The sequence below is a fragment of the Podarcis muralis genome, chromosome 5 (assembly GCF_964188315.1).
Source record: "Podarcis muralis chromosome 5, rPodMur119.hap1.1, whole genome shotgun sequence".
In the NCBI taxonomy this organism is placed as follows: domain Eukaryota; kingdom Metazoa; phylum Chordata; class Lepidosauria; order Squamata; family Lacertidae; genus Podarcis; species Podarcis muralis.
The window spans coordinates 20032647-20049715 of record NC_135659.1 but is presented as its reverse complement, the minus strand read 5'-3'; the positions used below and the strand labels follow the sequence as shown (position 1 = coordinate 20049715).

The 17069-nt window shown below is 41.9% G+C and overlaps 1 protein-coding gene across 8 annotated transcripts in view; it reads left to right on the top strand.

Annotated features, from left to right (window-relative positions):
- KCNT2 (potassium sodium-activated channel subfamily T member 2) overlaps window positions 1-17069 on the top strand; it is a 224314-nt gene that overhangs the window by 161353 nt on the left and 45892 nt on the right. For all 8 annotated transcript variants that reach the window (XM_028732539.2, XM_028732541.2, XM_028732538.2 and 5 more), the window contains 3 exons: window positions 6524-6632; window positions 9665-9814; window positions 15428-15657. In XM_028732539.2, coding sequence (XP_028588372.2) covers window positions 6524-6632; window positions 9665-9814; window positions 15428-15657 — 489 coding nt within the window. The remainder of the gene's footprint in view (window positions 1-6523; window positions 6633-9664; window positions 9815-15427; window positions 15658-17069) is intronic.

Below are 17069 nucleotides of genomic sequence, written 5' to 3'. Positions count from 1 at the left end.
GGTTGCGGCACTCATCTCGCTTTCAGGCCAAGGGAGCTGTCCACAGACAGCTTCCGGGTTATGTGGCTAGCATGACTAAACTGCTTCTGGCACAATGGAACACCGTGATGGTAGCCAGAGTGCATGGAAATGCTGTTTACCTTCCCACCACAGCAGTACCTATTTATCTATTTGCACTGGCATGCTTTGGAACTGCTAGGTTGGCAGGAGCTGGGACAGAGCAATGGGAGCTCACCCCGTCACACGGATTCAAACCGCTGACCTTCTGATCAGCAAGCCCAAGAGGTTAAGTGGTATAAAACACAGTGCCACCTGCATCCTTGAAGCTGTAACCAAGGTTTGTTCTAGGATTTACAAGTTGTGGTTTGTTTGGAGAGCGACAAAGCATGAGCCTGGGTTTCAATGGCATGCTAAGTCAAGCCATCACTTGGCGTACATCCATGCAGCAGGAGGAAGACTGGAGGCAGAATGCAGCTACCACAGTCTTGTCTCTGGGATCCCTCAAGCTTGCACACTCATACTAAGCCATAGTTTGGCTTAGTGTTACATGTGAACCAGCTCAACAATAATCATATTAAAACAGGACAGGTTACGGCTGATAAATGTCCCTTGGGTATTTGAGTTGCAAGATTATTTCCCTGTTTTATGCAATATGTAAGGTGTAGTAGAGTTTCAGGTGCATGTGTGCATTATAGATACCTGCTCTTTTCGATAGAATCCGAATAAAACTCTAGAGTTATCCAGCAATAACAGAATAATGCATGTACTATAGACAGGACTGTATCTTACGTTGCCTATGCACAGTTTGGAGATAAAGTACTTTGCAGTCCGCGAATGAGAAAAAGAAATCTAACTCAGAAGCCCAACAGTGACTAGATTAGGTTTTCCTCTCAAATTGAGATGTGGATTAAGTTAGTGGAAATCAATATTTCTGGGAACGTGAAAATGAGATAACCCTACGGAGAAAAGTCATACTTCTAAAAAGCAATTTAGGGATAAGAAAAATGGAAGATTGTTCTGAAAGTAAAAAATAAAGAAATGGGGAGCTGGGGGTGGAGAATCAAAGCTATTACTGGTTATGCCAACAACTTTTAAAAGTACTTTTTATTGTGTTATACAGAGAAAAGATTAGACCCAAGGTACTGTGTTGCTTATAGAATGCATTAATTTCAGAGAGAAGTGATGGCTGTATTTCTGAGGCAAAAAAAAAAAGTCACTATAGCCTCAAACAGTCAGCGAACCAATTAAGCATTTGAATTTACTCAATTGACTTGCATGAGGCAGGGGAACATTTGTGAAACCTGAGATCACTGAAATCAGGAATAGTCTCATTTCTTCAGTGGGAGTAAAGACCACTTAACATGTATACATTTTCAAGGTTATTTAACTTCTCAGGTCATAAGACAGAAATGAATTTTGTTGGATTCAGAGACTTGGGAGAGCTGGCTTACATACTATGGCTGCTAGCAAGTCCCCTGTCCTCCTGCTGGAACTTGCCAGAACTCAGTTCTGGCACCTCTCAGATGGACACCATTGCCATTATAAGAGAACAAAGGAGGCATTCGTGGTGAGTTCTGGCACCTCTTTTTCTAGATAGCACTGGCTGCCAGTATGAATGGCATCTCTGCAAATTATTCACTGCCACCATTGCCACCTTAGCAGGGCTTTTTTTTATATAGAAAAAAAGGTGCCATTGCTCTCCGTGAAGTTGTTACAGTAACTGCCACACTTTTAACATTTTAATTTTTTTTTAAAAAAGGTGCCGGTACTTATCTAACTCAAGAAATGTGCATTCAACTTCTAGAACAATGTTAGCAAAAAAAAGAAAAAAGGAGTTTGACCCATCTAAATTTAAACAGTGGGAAAGTCAAAGGCGGGTGGCGGGGGGTACGAAACTGGAGTAACATAGAAGGGAATAGCAAGAGCAATGAATGTCTCATGACCAAATGCTCTATTGCAGAAATGGGATGGGGGTGGCGCTGTGGTCTAAAGCACTGAGCCACTTGGGCTTGCCAATACGGTCAGCGGTTCGAATCCCCACGACAGGGTGAGTTCCCGTTGCTCTGTCCCAGCTCCTGCCAACCTAGCAGTTTGAAAGCACACCAGTGCAAGTAGATAAATAGGTACCGCTGCGGCGGGAAGGTAAATGGCATTTCCGTGCACTCTGGTTTCCATCACAGTGTCCCATTGCACCAGAAGCGGTTTAGTCATGCTAGCCACATGACCCGGAAAGCTGTCTGTGGACAAACGCCGGCTCCCTCGGCCTGAAAGCAAGATGAGCACCGCAACCCCATAGTCGCCTTTGACTGGACTTAACTGTCCAGGGGTCCTTTACCGTTTACCTTTACCTGTTTTGTTGCAGATGTGGGTAAGACGCTGTTGCACTACAACTCCCTAACAAGCATGGCCAAGGCTGTTGGGAGTTGTAGTTCAGCAACATCTAGAGGGCCAAATTTCCCCCACATCTGCTCAGTTGTCAGCACCAGATTTAGGGCAATGTTGGCAGTTATCTCACACAGAACATTGAGCCTAGCAGAGCACAAAATTGAGAAGATCCATCATTGAGAATATTCATTTGGGGACACCAAACTTTGGCTTTGCTCAGGGCTCTGTCCTATCAAGTATTACCAAAGTCTGCTTCTGCTGTTGTGTCCTGTGAGCATCTGTGTGGGATGTGATCATGCAATATGAGAGCACAATATTCATAATGTATTTTTCTAACCAGAAATTAATTTCTTCCTATTACCATTTTAAAATGTATTTATGTAGGAGAGACATATGCGGATGAGGCTAATCTTATGTTTTGCCTCGTTTTGTTTTTAATTATAGAAATGAATCAAGGAGCTGCATTTCAATTTCCTTTTCACGGCTGTGCGTCCACATTTTTATAGCTTTGAAATGTAATATCATAACCATGAACTTGAGTACATGGATATATACATATATAAAACAAGTCTAGAAGTAACTTAGGCTAAATGTTACTTTTTAAATGCGCATTTTTAAACAGCATCACTCTCTCTCTTTTTAAAAAGAATTGCTTTTACTGAGATTCTGCAAAAAAGGGTAAGCAGTAAAATATATAAACAGAAAGAAGAAATAAATAATAATATGCACTATAGTTAAAGGTTACCTCAGTTCAAGACAATGGTACATAGGCTGATACTTTCACTCTGACAGAGGGTTACACAAAAATGGATCCATCCAAAATGACAAATGTGATAGTCATCACGCTCCTCTCTCCTCCTCTCTCAATAGCGTAGCAGATAAATGGAAACTAACTTAACTTAATCTGTCTAGGCAACCCCCTCTAGCCATTCTGTGTTCCTGAGTAATTTCCTCATGAGACGTCACCTTTTCTGGGAATTTCAGTGCTTCTGCTGGGCTATGCCTCCAACAAATTGAGGTGGAAAGGAGGTTGCATTTGTCCAAAAAAAAAATTAAAAAAAATGAAGCTACTCTTCTGTAGGGTAAAGGTAAAGGGACCCCTGACCATTAGGTCCAGTCGTGACCGACTCTGGGGTTGCGGCACTCATCTCACTTTATTGGCCGAGGGAGCCGGCGTACAGCTTCCAGGTCATGTGGCCAGCATGACTAAGACGCTTCTGGTGAACCAGAGCAGCGCATGGAAACGCCATTTACCTTCCCACCGGAGTGGTACCTATTTATCTACTTGCACTTTGACGTGCTTTCGAACTGCTAGGTTGGCAGGAGCAGGGACCGAGCAATGGGAGCTCAGCCCGTCATGGGGATTTGAACCGCCAACCTTTTGATCGGCAAGTCCTAGGCTCTGTGGTTTAACCCACAGTGCCACCCGCGTCCCTTCTTCTGTAGGGTAGGTTCTACTAAACAGTTCTGATATTGGGAGCCAGCTAGAGGTTTCCTGCTGAAAGAAGGGGGCTTTCCCCTTTCTCCTCTCCCACATGCTCCCCAAATCAACTCTGGAGGGGTCAGGAGAACCTCCCTGAGCAGTATACGAGGGAAGCAGAGGGTAGATTATTATGTTGGGAAAGCAAGCAGAACGCTTGTTTTAGTGCAGCGTTGAATTTCTCCCTATATTTTTGCAGGTTGTTAATAAGCAAGATTGCCACCCAAAAAAGGAATTCCTGGTTTACAAAATGCACTGGGCAATAAAAAAAATATTTGTGGCACTTTGAGAACCCTTTTTCTTAGGTTCCCTCCCCTCCACAAGCAGTTAGGGGCAGCATGCAGCATGTTACAAGCATACCTTTACATGTGCATCTTACATGTATTTTTAAAAAACTTGTTTTAAGAATTTATATACTGCCCTTCGTTGTAAATTCCTGGAAGGTTTGTGAGGTTAAACTATTGCATATCATAGCAGACTACCACAAAAACAACTCAAAAAGAGTAGTGAATGGAAACAGCAGGGCTGAATCTACACTGACCTATTTAATGTTATTAGACTGATATTGGATATGTTGTTCTGAAACGTCACAGGTCATACTTGTGAATTGTTTTTTACCTTGGTTTTTTTATATAGTCAAAACACTGTTTCCCTGCTGATGGTTGCTGGATGCTCTGCTGAAGCTTCTGGTGTCACATTTTAATAATGCATTATGAATATTAAAAATAGGATGCCTTATGTCCATATACGTTATCAAAAACCATTCCTTAACCCTTCCTTAACGTTAAAAACCATGAGTGTAGATCCGCCCCACGTCTAAACACACATGTGGCCACCAGTTTGAAGAAGCTAAGCATCTCTGAGTCTTCTTTTTTACTTTTCAGATATATACATTTCACTGATTTTACAATCATTTTGACATTTCAAAACTTGACTTCCTTCCCCCTCTTTCCGCAGTTCCTTAAATATATTTTTAATATCTTCTGCATATCCAAATTAACTTAGCTTACTCATTTATTCATCTTCTTTAAATATATACTCTTATGTAGCTGCAGGTTATTACAATAATCCTGCTAGTGTTTTTATCTGTTTACAGTTTATCTGTAAATATTCAATAAACCATTTCCATTCTTTTATAAAAAGTTCGTTATCTTGATTTCTTATTCTTCCGGTAAGTTTCATCATTGCTGCATATTCCATAAGTTTTTGTATCCATTCTTCTTTCACTGGAATTTCTTCTTCTTTCCATTTTTGGGCAAGTAACATTCTTGCCACTGTAGTCGCATACATGGATATATTTCTACACAATTTAGGTGGTTCTATCCCTATAATTCTCAGCAGCTCTGAGTCTTGTCAGGACATGAATGGGTGACCATTTTGGAACCATGTGTATGCCAGTTTTGCTCCCATTATGAAATATATGTGAGGCATAAATGTAAGTGGGGCAAATAAGTGTGGTATAAATGTAAGTGGGGCAAAGCGTGTTCTCCATAACAGAGAGCACGTGTTGCGGTGGGGGCCTGCAGCCACGCCACTGTTGTTTGGTTAAAGGCCACGAGCTGTGATTGGGCAAAAGTGTGTTTCTGGGGAGTTTGTTATGTTGCAAATTGGTGGGAGGGGTCAGCGGGCTTAAATACAGGGCACGCAGCTTGGGGCTTTCTCTTGGGCTGCATGCACCGGATCACCCTCCCACCCTCCCTGAAATGGTGGGGTTCATTGCTCTCTGACCTTGCTATGCCTGTCATGGGGTCGTCTGCTTTTGAGGCAGAGGCCTGGTAGGAATTTTGTCCATTTGGCTGATTGGCTGTGGCCATTTGGTTTTTTGCCTACTGTGTAGCAAATCGTCACAACTTGTAAGGTTGGTGGTTAGGCATTGGTTAGAATTGGTTAGTGGAGGGGTAAGTGCCTACCCCTCCAATGGTGGTGCTGCATAGGGAATTCTGTTAAAGGAATCCAGGGGCTTGCCATCCCTTTCGTCCTTGTCCCTGGCATCGGACTTGGGTCGTGCAAGCCCCCGGGGGCATGAGGGTGAGAGATGAGGGACTGATGCCCAGCTTCATTTCTCCCCAATATGGTTCTCCCTGACTGGCTTCCACTGGAATCCAGAAGTCAGTTCTGTCCCTGGGGCAAGGACAGATAGTCGTAACCAATGCCTAAGCAACCACTCACGTGTGTGTATTTAAATAAAGTTGTGGCCAAATTCATGCCAAAAACCTTAAACAAAAATTGATGTGTGTGGTGTGAGTTATTGGGGTGGCTTGGGGACCTCGACGTGCAAATAAGACAATGCAACAATGATTAAAAGTCTTGAGAAAATGTTTTAAAAGGTATTTGCTTGGCACTAAAAAATACATCCCAGGTGTTGGGAGGTCCTCCCAAGGGAGAGCATTCTACAGATATGCCACCACCACAACAAACTCCCTCTCTTTATCTGTTCAAAATACAAAGAAAAGATGCAATACTGACATTGTAGAACACTTGTGCTTCTTACCCTTTTGCTTACAAGTGGAACTGTGCAGAGGCATTTTACAAAGCCTTGGTTCAAACTTGGCAGGGCCTCTAGAGAGAATGCAAAATTACTTCAGGGCCCACATCTACCCTGTGGGTGGCCAGCTAGCAATTCATGCCTTACATAAAATTCTCCCGCTTTTCTTGCAGATCACGTTGTGTGCGAAGAGGAATTCAAATATGCAATGCTAGCTTTAAACTGTATTTGCCCAGCTACATCCACACTCATCACCTTGTTAGTTCATACCTCAAGAGGGCAGTAAGTATAAAATTCCTTAAAATTATGCCCTGCTGTTGCAGGTGCACACTAGAAGTGTTCGTCTGTGAAAATCACATTACATTTTATTTGATTTTTCTTAGAAGAACTTTTTCAGGTGACCAAACATTTCCCTCTATATTTAGAACTGTGTTGCTGTGCTGTTCAATTGGCAGAAGAGTCTGAGTTTCCAAATGGATTACTGGGAGAAGCTGATTTATTGATCTCATATATCTTGTATCTTTCCTTAGTTTAAAGAGTTTTTTAAGGCCTTGTTTATGACGTGGCTGCTTTAGGAATAGCTTTGCCATCTATATTCCTCCCCATCTGCTAGAGATAAAGCCTTATGTCTTTCTCCTTGCACTGTGGGAAGTTCTGCCTGTGTTGCTCCCCCATAAAACATTTCTCTTACTTATGGGGAGAAGTATATATATATATATATATATATGCTTTCGTAGATTTTCACGGGTACAGGAATGCAGGTTTTGGTGTCCTCGGGTATCTTCCCGTGTAAAAGTTGGGGTGTCTAGGCGACGTTTCGACGAGGTCTCACTCGTCATCTTCAGGCAGGTGCTTTCGGCTTCTTGTTACTGGAACAGAGCTCTGTTCCAGTAACAAGAAGCCGAAAGCACCTGCCTGAAGATGACGAGTGAGACCTCGTCGAAACGTCGCCTAGACACCCCAACTTTTACAGGGGAAGATACCCGAGGACACCAAAACCTGCATATATATATATATATATATATAATGCTAATAATCAAAGGACATGTACACATGTATTGCAGAGCTGAGAGACTGGAAGCAAGTTTTGAATCCCATACGCTCTAACATTTCTCCAATAAAAATAGGAATGTCAAATTCCATAACCAATAAAATAAAAATAGCAAAAGGTATGAAAGCAAAGACACCTTTTTAGTAGAGTAGCATGCCTTTATTAGGGACGCGGGTGGCGCTGTGGGTTAAACCACAGAGCCTAGGGCTTGCCGATCAGAAGGTCGGCAGTTCAAATCCCCGCGACGGGGTGAGCTCCCGTTGCTCAGTCCCTGCTCCTGCCAACCTAGCAGTTCAAAAGCATGTCAAAGTGCAAGTAGATAAATAGGTACTGCTCCAGCAGGAAGGTAAACGGCATTTCCGTGTGCTGCTCTGGTTCATCAGAAGCAGCTTAGTCATGCTGGCCACATGACCCAGAAGCTGTACACCGGCTCCCTTGGCCAATAAAGTGAGATGAGCACCGCAACCCCAGAGTCGGTCACGACTGGACCTAATTGTCAGGGGTCCCTTTACCTTTATGTCTTTATTATGTTAGCAGTAGCAGCGGAGAGGGTGGGACCCTCTCACATTGTAGACTTTCTTGGCTGGTATGATTGTTACCACATGACTCAAAGTATGTGGCGTGGGATGTTTTCACTCAGAGAATAATAGAACAAATAATAAGAAAGGAATAATTCCTGTAAATTTATTTCTGGCTACTTGACTGTATTAAGATGCTGGTTCGGGTGCTTAAGTTGAATGCTGGGTCTGCTTAAGAAAATTAAAAAGTCAAGATATTCAAGAATATCTTGAATTGGCCAAACTTACAGGTTTAATAAGAAATTATTCTAACAAGAAAATAAGGAGAGAGTGGGAAGTCTTTATGAATTATATGAAGAGAACTGATTCTCAGATTCATACTTGTTTAGCTTAGAATAAAAATCTCACAGGTAATTAGAATATTTCTCCAAAAATTTAATCCTTACAGACAATCAGTGATATGAGGAATAAAGATCCACATGGACTTAGTTGGAAGTCAATTTTCTTCTTCTTTTTTTCTTTTTCAGTATTATTTTTCATTCTTCTTTTTCCTTTTTTAGGAGAATGTAATGCTTTATGTTTTTTGATTGTAGTTTATGTTATTATCCCCGTCATTTCGCTTTTGTATTTTCCTCTGTTTTTGTATTATCCGTTCGTTTTATTCAATGCTTGTTTGTATGATGAATAAGTATAAATAAATAAATACAATTAAAAAGTCACAAGATGGGAGTGGGGAGCGCTCTGAATAAAACACTGCCATTTGCTCACAGGGGAGTGTTTAGCCTTTTGTGCGGCAGCCGAGCATCGCCCAAGGTGGACCAAACGCCACAACACACTGAGGCAGGCAAATGTCAAGATATTAATGGTTCCCATTTCATTGGCACCTGCTAAGAGAAGCGGAGGGGAGGAAACAGCTTTGCTTGCCAGACGAGAACACTGAAGCAAAAGGGGGAAGAGAAACATAGCTTCATTAGCATTAATGTGCTCAGCCAAGTGTGTGTGGAGTTCTGAGCCCATGATCATTTGGCGGTTTTCTTTAGCAAATAGGAATTAATTAGCATAAGTTTGGGGGGGTAGTTTTGCTGTTTTTAAATGTTCTTACTATTAACTCCTTATCACAGATGGTTTTTCTATTTTACATAGCATGTCCTTTCCATTGCAGACTTCCACAGCAGGATATTCGTATTGAAGTGAAAAATGTTATACTGTAATGTAAAAAGAAAAAAAAGAGGGGGAGGGAGTTAAACCTTTATTTCAGGTATTTGTATACTGCTTTTCAAGCCAACCTCACAAAACGGTTTACCTAAAATTATTAAAATGAAAAACACCAGCTAAAACGACAGAACGATGTGGTAGAGACCATGCAAAGGCGTGTGCAGATTTTAGAAAGCTAGATCTCTCTTCCCCTCAAGACAAGATGGTGCCTAGGTAGATCTGAGGTAACTGCTGTGGGAGGGAGAGACAGCCTGAAGAAGATGGCGGGCAACTCTCTGAGCTGTTCTGTTTTTCTTTCACTCCTCCCCACGGGGGAAGTTGGAGACACTATAAAATGGCTTGTGACAGAGTGGCAATCCAACCTCAGTAAATTCCATGCATGACTTTTTATCCTGGACTTCTTGGCATTCTTGAAGGTTGTTGTCATCGCCATGTGATCAATGGTGGAGAAGAGGCTCCATTCATGTCATGAATCCGCCATCCATCTGCACGGTGAAACTGTTTAATATTGTTTTCTATATGTGTTTCAGGGAGGGCCAACAATCCCCAGAACAGTGGCAGAAAATGTACGGCAGATGCTCTGGTAATGAAGTGTATCACATTATCCTGGAGGAGAGTGTATTTTTTGCTGAATATGAGGGAAAGAGTTTCACATATGCATCTTTCCATGCACACAAAAAGTATGTTTCATTTCTAACGGTGGCATTTAACATGACTTCCTTTCAGAAACTCTTTCTTTGGTTGACTGGAATGCACAGGGCTGTTTGGCCTGTTAGTAAGAAGCCTGCACCTCAGTTGATAGGGTTTTATGTGAATGTATGCTACAGAGACAGCCTTGGTTGGGTACATTGGAATTTAAAATTGTACCATTTCCGTAGCTCAGAAGCTACTACACCTTTCTCACTGCATTCTTAAAGTAGACTACTGAGTGTAAACTCTCACCTGGAAGCTTCTGATATTGATTGTTCTGGACCAAACCAGATAAGAGCTTCAGAAATGCAATTTTCACTGGGAAAATAGTGCTCTCCCTGGACGCCATGCTCCTGATCTCAGTTGGCATTGATATGGTTGATATCAAGGAGACAAGAGATCCAGTTGTTCGGCCCTCATCAGAAAATGTATGGCTAATCCTATGTATTGAAAAACCACCTGACGCCTAGTGAGATCTGCTGTTTGGTTATGCACTGAGAGGTCTTCCTTTACCACAGGCATAGGCAAACTCCAGTCCTCCAGATGTTTGGGACTACAGTTCCCATCATCCCTGACCACTGATCCTGTTAGCTAGGGATGATGGGAATTGTAGTCCCAAACATCTAGAGGGCCGGAGTTTGCCTATGCCTGCTTTACCACTTAAGCAAAATAAACACGTGCTTCAGGCATCAAGGGAAGGGAAGCAACACAGAAATTTTCCATTGACAGATTTTTAACATGAATGGTCACAAATTGCTCAGCTGAGCATTCATTTTCTCAGCTGAAGGATATTAAAAATCCCAACAGAATGACTAGGCAACAAGACAGGCTGGGCGTCTCATCCCTTCCAGTCGGGATTCAGGCCTCATCATGGGACTGAAACTGCCTTGGTCGCACTGGTTGATGATCTCCGGCGGGCTAGGGACAAAGGTGAGAGCTGTTTCCTAGTTCTGCTGGATCTCTCAGCAGCGTTTGATACCATCGACCATAGCATCCTTCTGGACCGTCTTGAGGGGCTGGGAGCTGGGGGCACTGTTATACAGTGGTTCCGCTCCTTCCTCCTGGGCCGTGTTCAGAAAGTGGTGGTGGGGGATGAGTGTTCAGACCCCTGGGCTCTCACTTGTGGGGTGCCTCAGGGTTCTGTCCTCTCCCCCATGCTTTTCAACATTTACATGCAGCCGCTGGGAGAGATCATCAGGAGGTTTGGGATGGGTGTTCATCAGTATGCGGATGATACCCAGCTCTACCTCTCTTTTAAATCAGAACCAGTGAAGGCGGTGAAGGTCCTGTGTGAGTGTCTGGAGGCGGTTGGAGGATGGATGGCGGCTAACAGATTGAGGTTGAATCCTGACAAGACAGAAGTACTGTTTTTGGGGGACAGGAGGCGGGCAGGTGTGGAGGATTCCCTGGTCCTGAATGGGGTAACTGTGCCCCTGAAGGACCAGGTGCGCAGCCTGGGAGTCATTTTGGACTCACAGCTGTCCATGGAGGCACAGGTCAAATCCGTGTCCAGGGCAGCTGTTTACCAGCTCCATCTGGTACGTAGGCTGAGACCCTATCTGCCTGCGGACTGTCTCGCCAGAGTGGTACATGCTCTGGTTATCTCCCGCTTGGACTACTGCAATGCACTCTACGTGGGGCTACCTTTGAAGGTGACTCGGAAACTACAACTAATCCAGAATGCGGCAGCTAGACTGGTGACTGGGAGCGGCCGCCGAGACCATATAACACCGGTCTTGAAAGACTTGCATTGGCTCCCAGTACGTTTCCGAGCACAATTCAAAGTGTTGGTGCTGACCTTTAAAGCCCTAAACGGCCTCGGTCCAGTATACCTGAAGGAGCGTCTCCACCCCCATCATTCTGCCCGGACGCTGAGGTCCAGCGCCGAGGGCCTTCTGGCGGTTCCCTCATTGCGAGAAGCAAAGCTACAGGGAACCAGGCAGAGGGCCTTCTCGGTAGTGGCGCCCACCCTGTGGAACGCCCTTCCAGCAGATGTCAAAGTGATAAATAACTACCTGACATTCAAGAGACATCTTAAGGCAGCCCTGTTCAGGGAAGTTTTTAACATGTGATATTTTATTGTATTTTTGGTTTTTATGGAAGCCGCCCAGAGTGGCTGGGGAGGCCCAGCCAGATGGGCGGGGTATAAATAATAAATTATTATTATTATTATTATTATTATTATTACTAAGTACAGAAGCAGATGTGTCACGTAAGATTAGTTTACAGGATCTGTTTGAAGACTTTGTTTTCCGTCTCACTGTAGGTTTCGTTTCATTTCAAAAAACAAAAATTTATTTTACGGTTTATTATTGTTTATATTTTTAATTAGATACTGTATATATGGAGACACCAAAATATTTTAAGTGCTCAGGGCCTCTCTAAAGGTCTTAATTCAGCACTGCACTTCTCCCTTCCCAAATCCCATGGCCATAGCCATGTTAAATCCACATCATGCTCCCCAACTTTGGTTTTCTCTCCTGGTCCTAACTAGTGCTTGCTACTCACATAAATGGGGAGGGTGCTCTATGTCATCTCAAGCAAAAAAAGTGTCAAAACAGAAAGATGTAAAAGATTTGAATGTGCCACATTGGGTGGTAGTGTCCCCCAAAGTGGTTCGAGCCGCCATGTTCTCTTTTTAGAGAATAGAATTGAGCGTTCTTTCTCAGGGAGTTACAGTTAGAAAGACGTTCTTTCATCTCACACAAGTTCTTGTTTCAAGAATAGCTTCCTTGGAGTTCTGGTCATGTTCAGAAAAGTGTGGCGCATTCCCATTACAGTTTGGCAAAAACGGTACAGACAACTAGTCTGCCAAGTGGTAAATGGGTATTTGTGGAGAAACTCAATTCCTCTGGGACTCTTTGTCTGGCCATTGGGATTCTCCCCAAGCTAGACTCCTCACCAGCCCACAGTGACAACCTCCTTGAGGGTTTTTGTCTCTGTGGAATGTGTCCTTGAACTTTCACAATGTCTCTAGGTTTCCTGGATGGAAGATAGAGAGGTATGTTTGAGAGAGAGTGTATGTGAGTGTGTAGAAACAAGCCTTCTGTAGAAAGCTGAATTTAATATTTTTTTGTCCACTATTTTCTGTGGCTCCTCTGGCATGTGACTCAAGGAAGGTTTCCCAGATGAGCAGACAGACCTTGATCTGAAAAATATTTTTCACCTGTGCTACACAGCATACAACATATGAACTTAGATGGATTTGCTTTAGGACAAACCATTTCTGTCTTACTGCATAAAGCTCAGAAACACACACACAAATGCAGGCCATGTTCTAAATCATCAGAGGCAAAGCTATTTTCTCTTTACCTATTTTCAATTGTTTATAAATAGGTTTTAAGAACACTTTGTAGTGAGAAAAGGACCTGAAAATAGGTCTCTGCTCAGCAATAATAGCACAATTTTAATATGGTGCATAATAGGAGTCTTCTTTCATTTTATGGACAGGGGGTGGGATTAAGAGTCTGATTAGAGAAATTAGCTGGTGCAAGGTGAAAAAGGCTTAAAACATTTTCCTGTTATATCCCTCGAGATGTCATTATAATGCAGGAGCTGCATTTGATCACAAACATAATTTGAGGGGAACTAATTCTGTGCAAGGCAGAACTCGAAAATATGCTGACTGTATGGCAATTTGTGTGATGTCAGTATATGAAAGGCATGAGTAAGAGGTTGTGATGACAATGGTATCCTAAGATGATATCTCTGGGGCATCCTGTATTTATCCCAGTCCAAGATGCTAGTTTTGACTTCTTAAGTCCTATATGCACTGAATAATACGTACTTGAGGGTGTGTCCAGAACACTGTTCTTTCACGCGTTCAAGTTTGTTTCTTATTCTCCCATTTTTTAAAAAACAGAAAAACTTTGCGTGTTACCTCTACATCTTCTCTTTCTGGAGCTAAGAGTTCTGGTTAAGGGTTAATGCTTTATTTGCATAATTGCACCTGTATATCCTTCCAAAAATATGAAACCATTTCACCCCACAAAAAAAGTGGATTTGGAGCCCTGGAGATAGGTCTTAATTAATGCATACGGGATCAATAACTAGTTTAAAGAAAATGGAAAATGGAACAAATTCACAATGTAACAAAAAGAAAATTAGGACTCACCCACACTGGAGTTTAATGTGGATCTGAAACTGCTTGTGTCTCTATGGGTTTTTTTTTGGGGGGGTGGCAGTGTCCACAAATTGTCCTTATTCAAGCAGCAGCCCCCACTCTCCCTACTAAATTCAGGTTTTGCTGGGCTGTGCTTAATCAATAAAGTAAGACACTGCAATATAAAATCACATGTTAACTAACTGTGGACACACTGAAGCACACTGTGTTTTGTTTTTACAAATGTTTTGACAATTGATTGGCTGCCATCTATCATCACACACCCTACATCTAATCTGTTTCCATCAGCCCAAAGGAAATTATGCAGCCTACCCTTTTCCACCAGTTGAAGGCAGGCTCACAGTATTTTATATTTCATTTAAAACAGGTATTTGTGCAGAACTGCTCTTGCACAAAATAACTGTAGTACCAATAAAAATGGTCATTTCAGGTACAGGAGACAGGAAAAGATATTGGAGGAAAGAAAGCAGCAGTCTTTCATGTGAGCAACTCAAAATTCTTGCTGAGCTTTGAAGCAACACACACACACACACTTTTTACTGCTCTTTTGTGCAAATGTGGTACACAGGGAAGCTTGTATTTAAAAAATAGACAAAAAAATAAAAGATGGAAGTACACAAGTAAATGAATACCTGCTTACATGCCCATAGAGGGCCTCAGATTTTGGGATCTTATTGTGGACAGAAAAGTAATAACCGAGGGGAAGAGACAGTAGTACACAGTGGGAATACACCTCAAACACCCCCCCCCCATTCTAAAATCTAGACAGATTTTAGAAGCATAAAATTGAAATGCCCATGTGTGGATGAAGACTCACAAACTTCCACATGAAACAGCAACACAAGTAGACATTAGCACCCTAGTTTGGACGCAGCCTAAGTCGAAAAACAACGAAAAAGAGATGGAACAATTATGAGGAAAAGGGACACCATGAGAACTTTGTCCGGACAAGTTACAAAAGTGGTTGAGCTCCTTTAAAAACAAAATAGACATTTTAAGTTCCATTTCCATTGCTTTTCTTTTTTGCGCAAGCCCCGTGTGACACATTCTGGTTTGCAAATTAGACTGCACCCTCTCAATGATAGCAGCAGTTTTACTATGTTGGAATTAAAGCAGTTTACACAATCAAATATTATAGTATAGAGAACTAAGAGATCCTAGTTGAGGGTGGGGCATTTACTGGACCAGTAAGATTCATTAGATGGTGAAGGAGTGGACTACTGGCTGCAAGAGAATGCTTCTTTCAAGTCTAATTTCTTTGTGAGCAGCAGAGTCTGAGAACATGGAGAGGGGGCAACCTCTGATATTGGAAGCTTGGGGGGGGGGAAGTAATGTATTTTCATTTTGTCCAGCTTGAGCTTTCCACATAATGTGGAGGATACAAGAATAAATTTATTTTTGGGTCTATGTTTATATACATCCTGCACTTTGTTCCGTTTTTTCCTAACCACTTTTTTATATATACAAATTTTAAATTAAGGTTTGGTGTCTGTCTAATTGGTGTCAGGAGGGAAGACAACAAAAATATTTTGCTCAACCCAGGGCCTCGCTATATCATGAGCTCTTCAGATATATGTTTTTATATCAACATCACAAAAGAAGAAAATTCAGCTTTTAAGAAGCAAGAGCAGCATCGGAGAACTCACATGTCAAGGTCGTTTTATCATGGCCCTTCTCGGTTGCCGGTGCACAGCATAATTGCTAGTATGGGTAAGCAAAAGTAAAGTGATGCTGGTTTTGTTAAAATATATAAAAAAGAAGCAACAAAATAAAATCTGCTATTGGGGAACAGTTGTTCGCTATGTATTTGGGCATCTCTTAAGATATTATAACCAAACTTTGTATGATGGTTCCCAAGATCAAGGACCAGGTTTGGACACAATCAGACACTAATTTGAATCAAGATGGCAGATCAAACCTTTCAAATCTTCACTAAAAAAAAAAAAAAGAATTTCTGAGCAGTTTTGGGTATGAGACTGCCAGTGATGTATGAAATACAAAACTATGTGCAATATTCAACAAAATATTTGTGTTAGCATACAAACGATTTATTGTTGTTGTTGTTAATAATTTTAATAATAATAATTTGTATACTGCCCTATACCCGCAGGTCTCAGGTCATTTCACAAGATAAAATCACAGTACATTTCTACCTCGGGTTAAGTACTTAATTCGTTCTGGAGGTCCGTACTTCACCTGAAACTGTTCTTAACCTGAAGCACCACTTTAGCTAATGGGGCCTCCTGCTGCTGCCGCGCCGCTGGAGCACAATTTCTGTTCTTATCCTGAAGCAAAGTTCTTAACCTGAAGCAATATTTCTGGGTTAGCGGAGCCTCTAGCCTGAAGCATATGTAACCTGAGGCATATGTAACCCGAGGTACCACTGTATTAAAACAAAAAAGACATTAAAAAATTGACACTAATGCAATGGGATTTCTCCCCCCCCCCCAATTCTTAGCATTATTTATTTATTTATTTTTATTGGGTTTTATAAACAAGAATAATGTTATACAAACAAGTATACCAAGTTTTCTCATTTCATCTGTGTATCACAAAAAATAGCATTACATTGATGGTACATTCTCCTTAAGCCTGTGTTGACTACATCCCCATAAAATGTTAATCGGAGACAGCATTTTGACATAACCTCAAATAAATTGGATGAGTCAAATCGAAGTTCCTGCACATCACTTTATGTAAAAGCACTCAGTGTTCTTGCCCTGTGTTGTTATTTCAAACCTTACTTGAGGTAATCTCACAATTCACCCACTGATTGAGAGGGGAACAGCTCCATTTTTCAGAAGCTGATTTTTCAAGTAATAGCTACAGAAAGATTGAGTGTTAGAACAGGTAATCCAAGCCTTCGGCTCAAATAATTGCAGCCCATTTCAAGTCTCTCCCATGCTCATTAAAGCCTTGATTGGGTTAAAATGGGTGGGCTCTTCATCCCGCCCACCCAGATAAGTGTTCGTTCACCCTTACAATGCAATATGGAATTAAATACAAATCTCATTCTTTTTCTGGTCCCTCTCCTGGAATTGTAATCAATGCAATGATTATCAGTCTGCCAAAATTCAGAGGGAATAATTATCTTAGTGGGCCTTTGCTGAGTGTTTCACAGG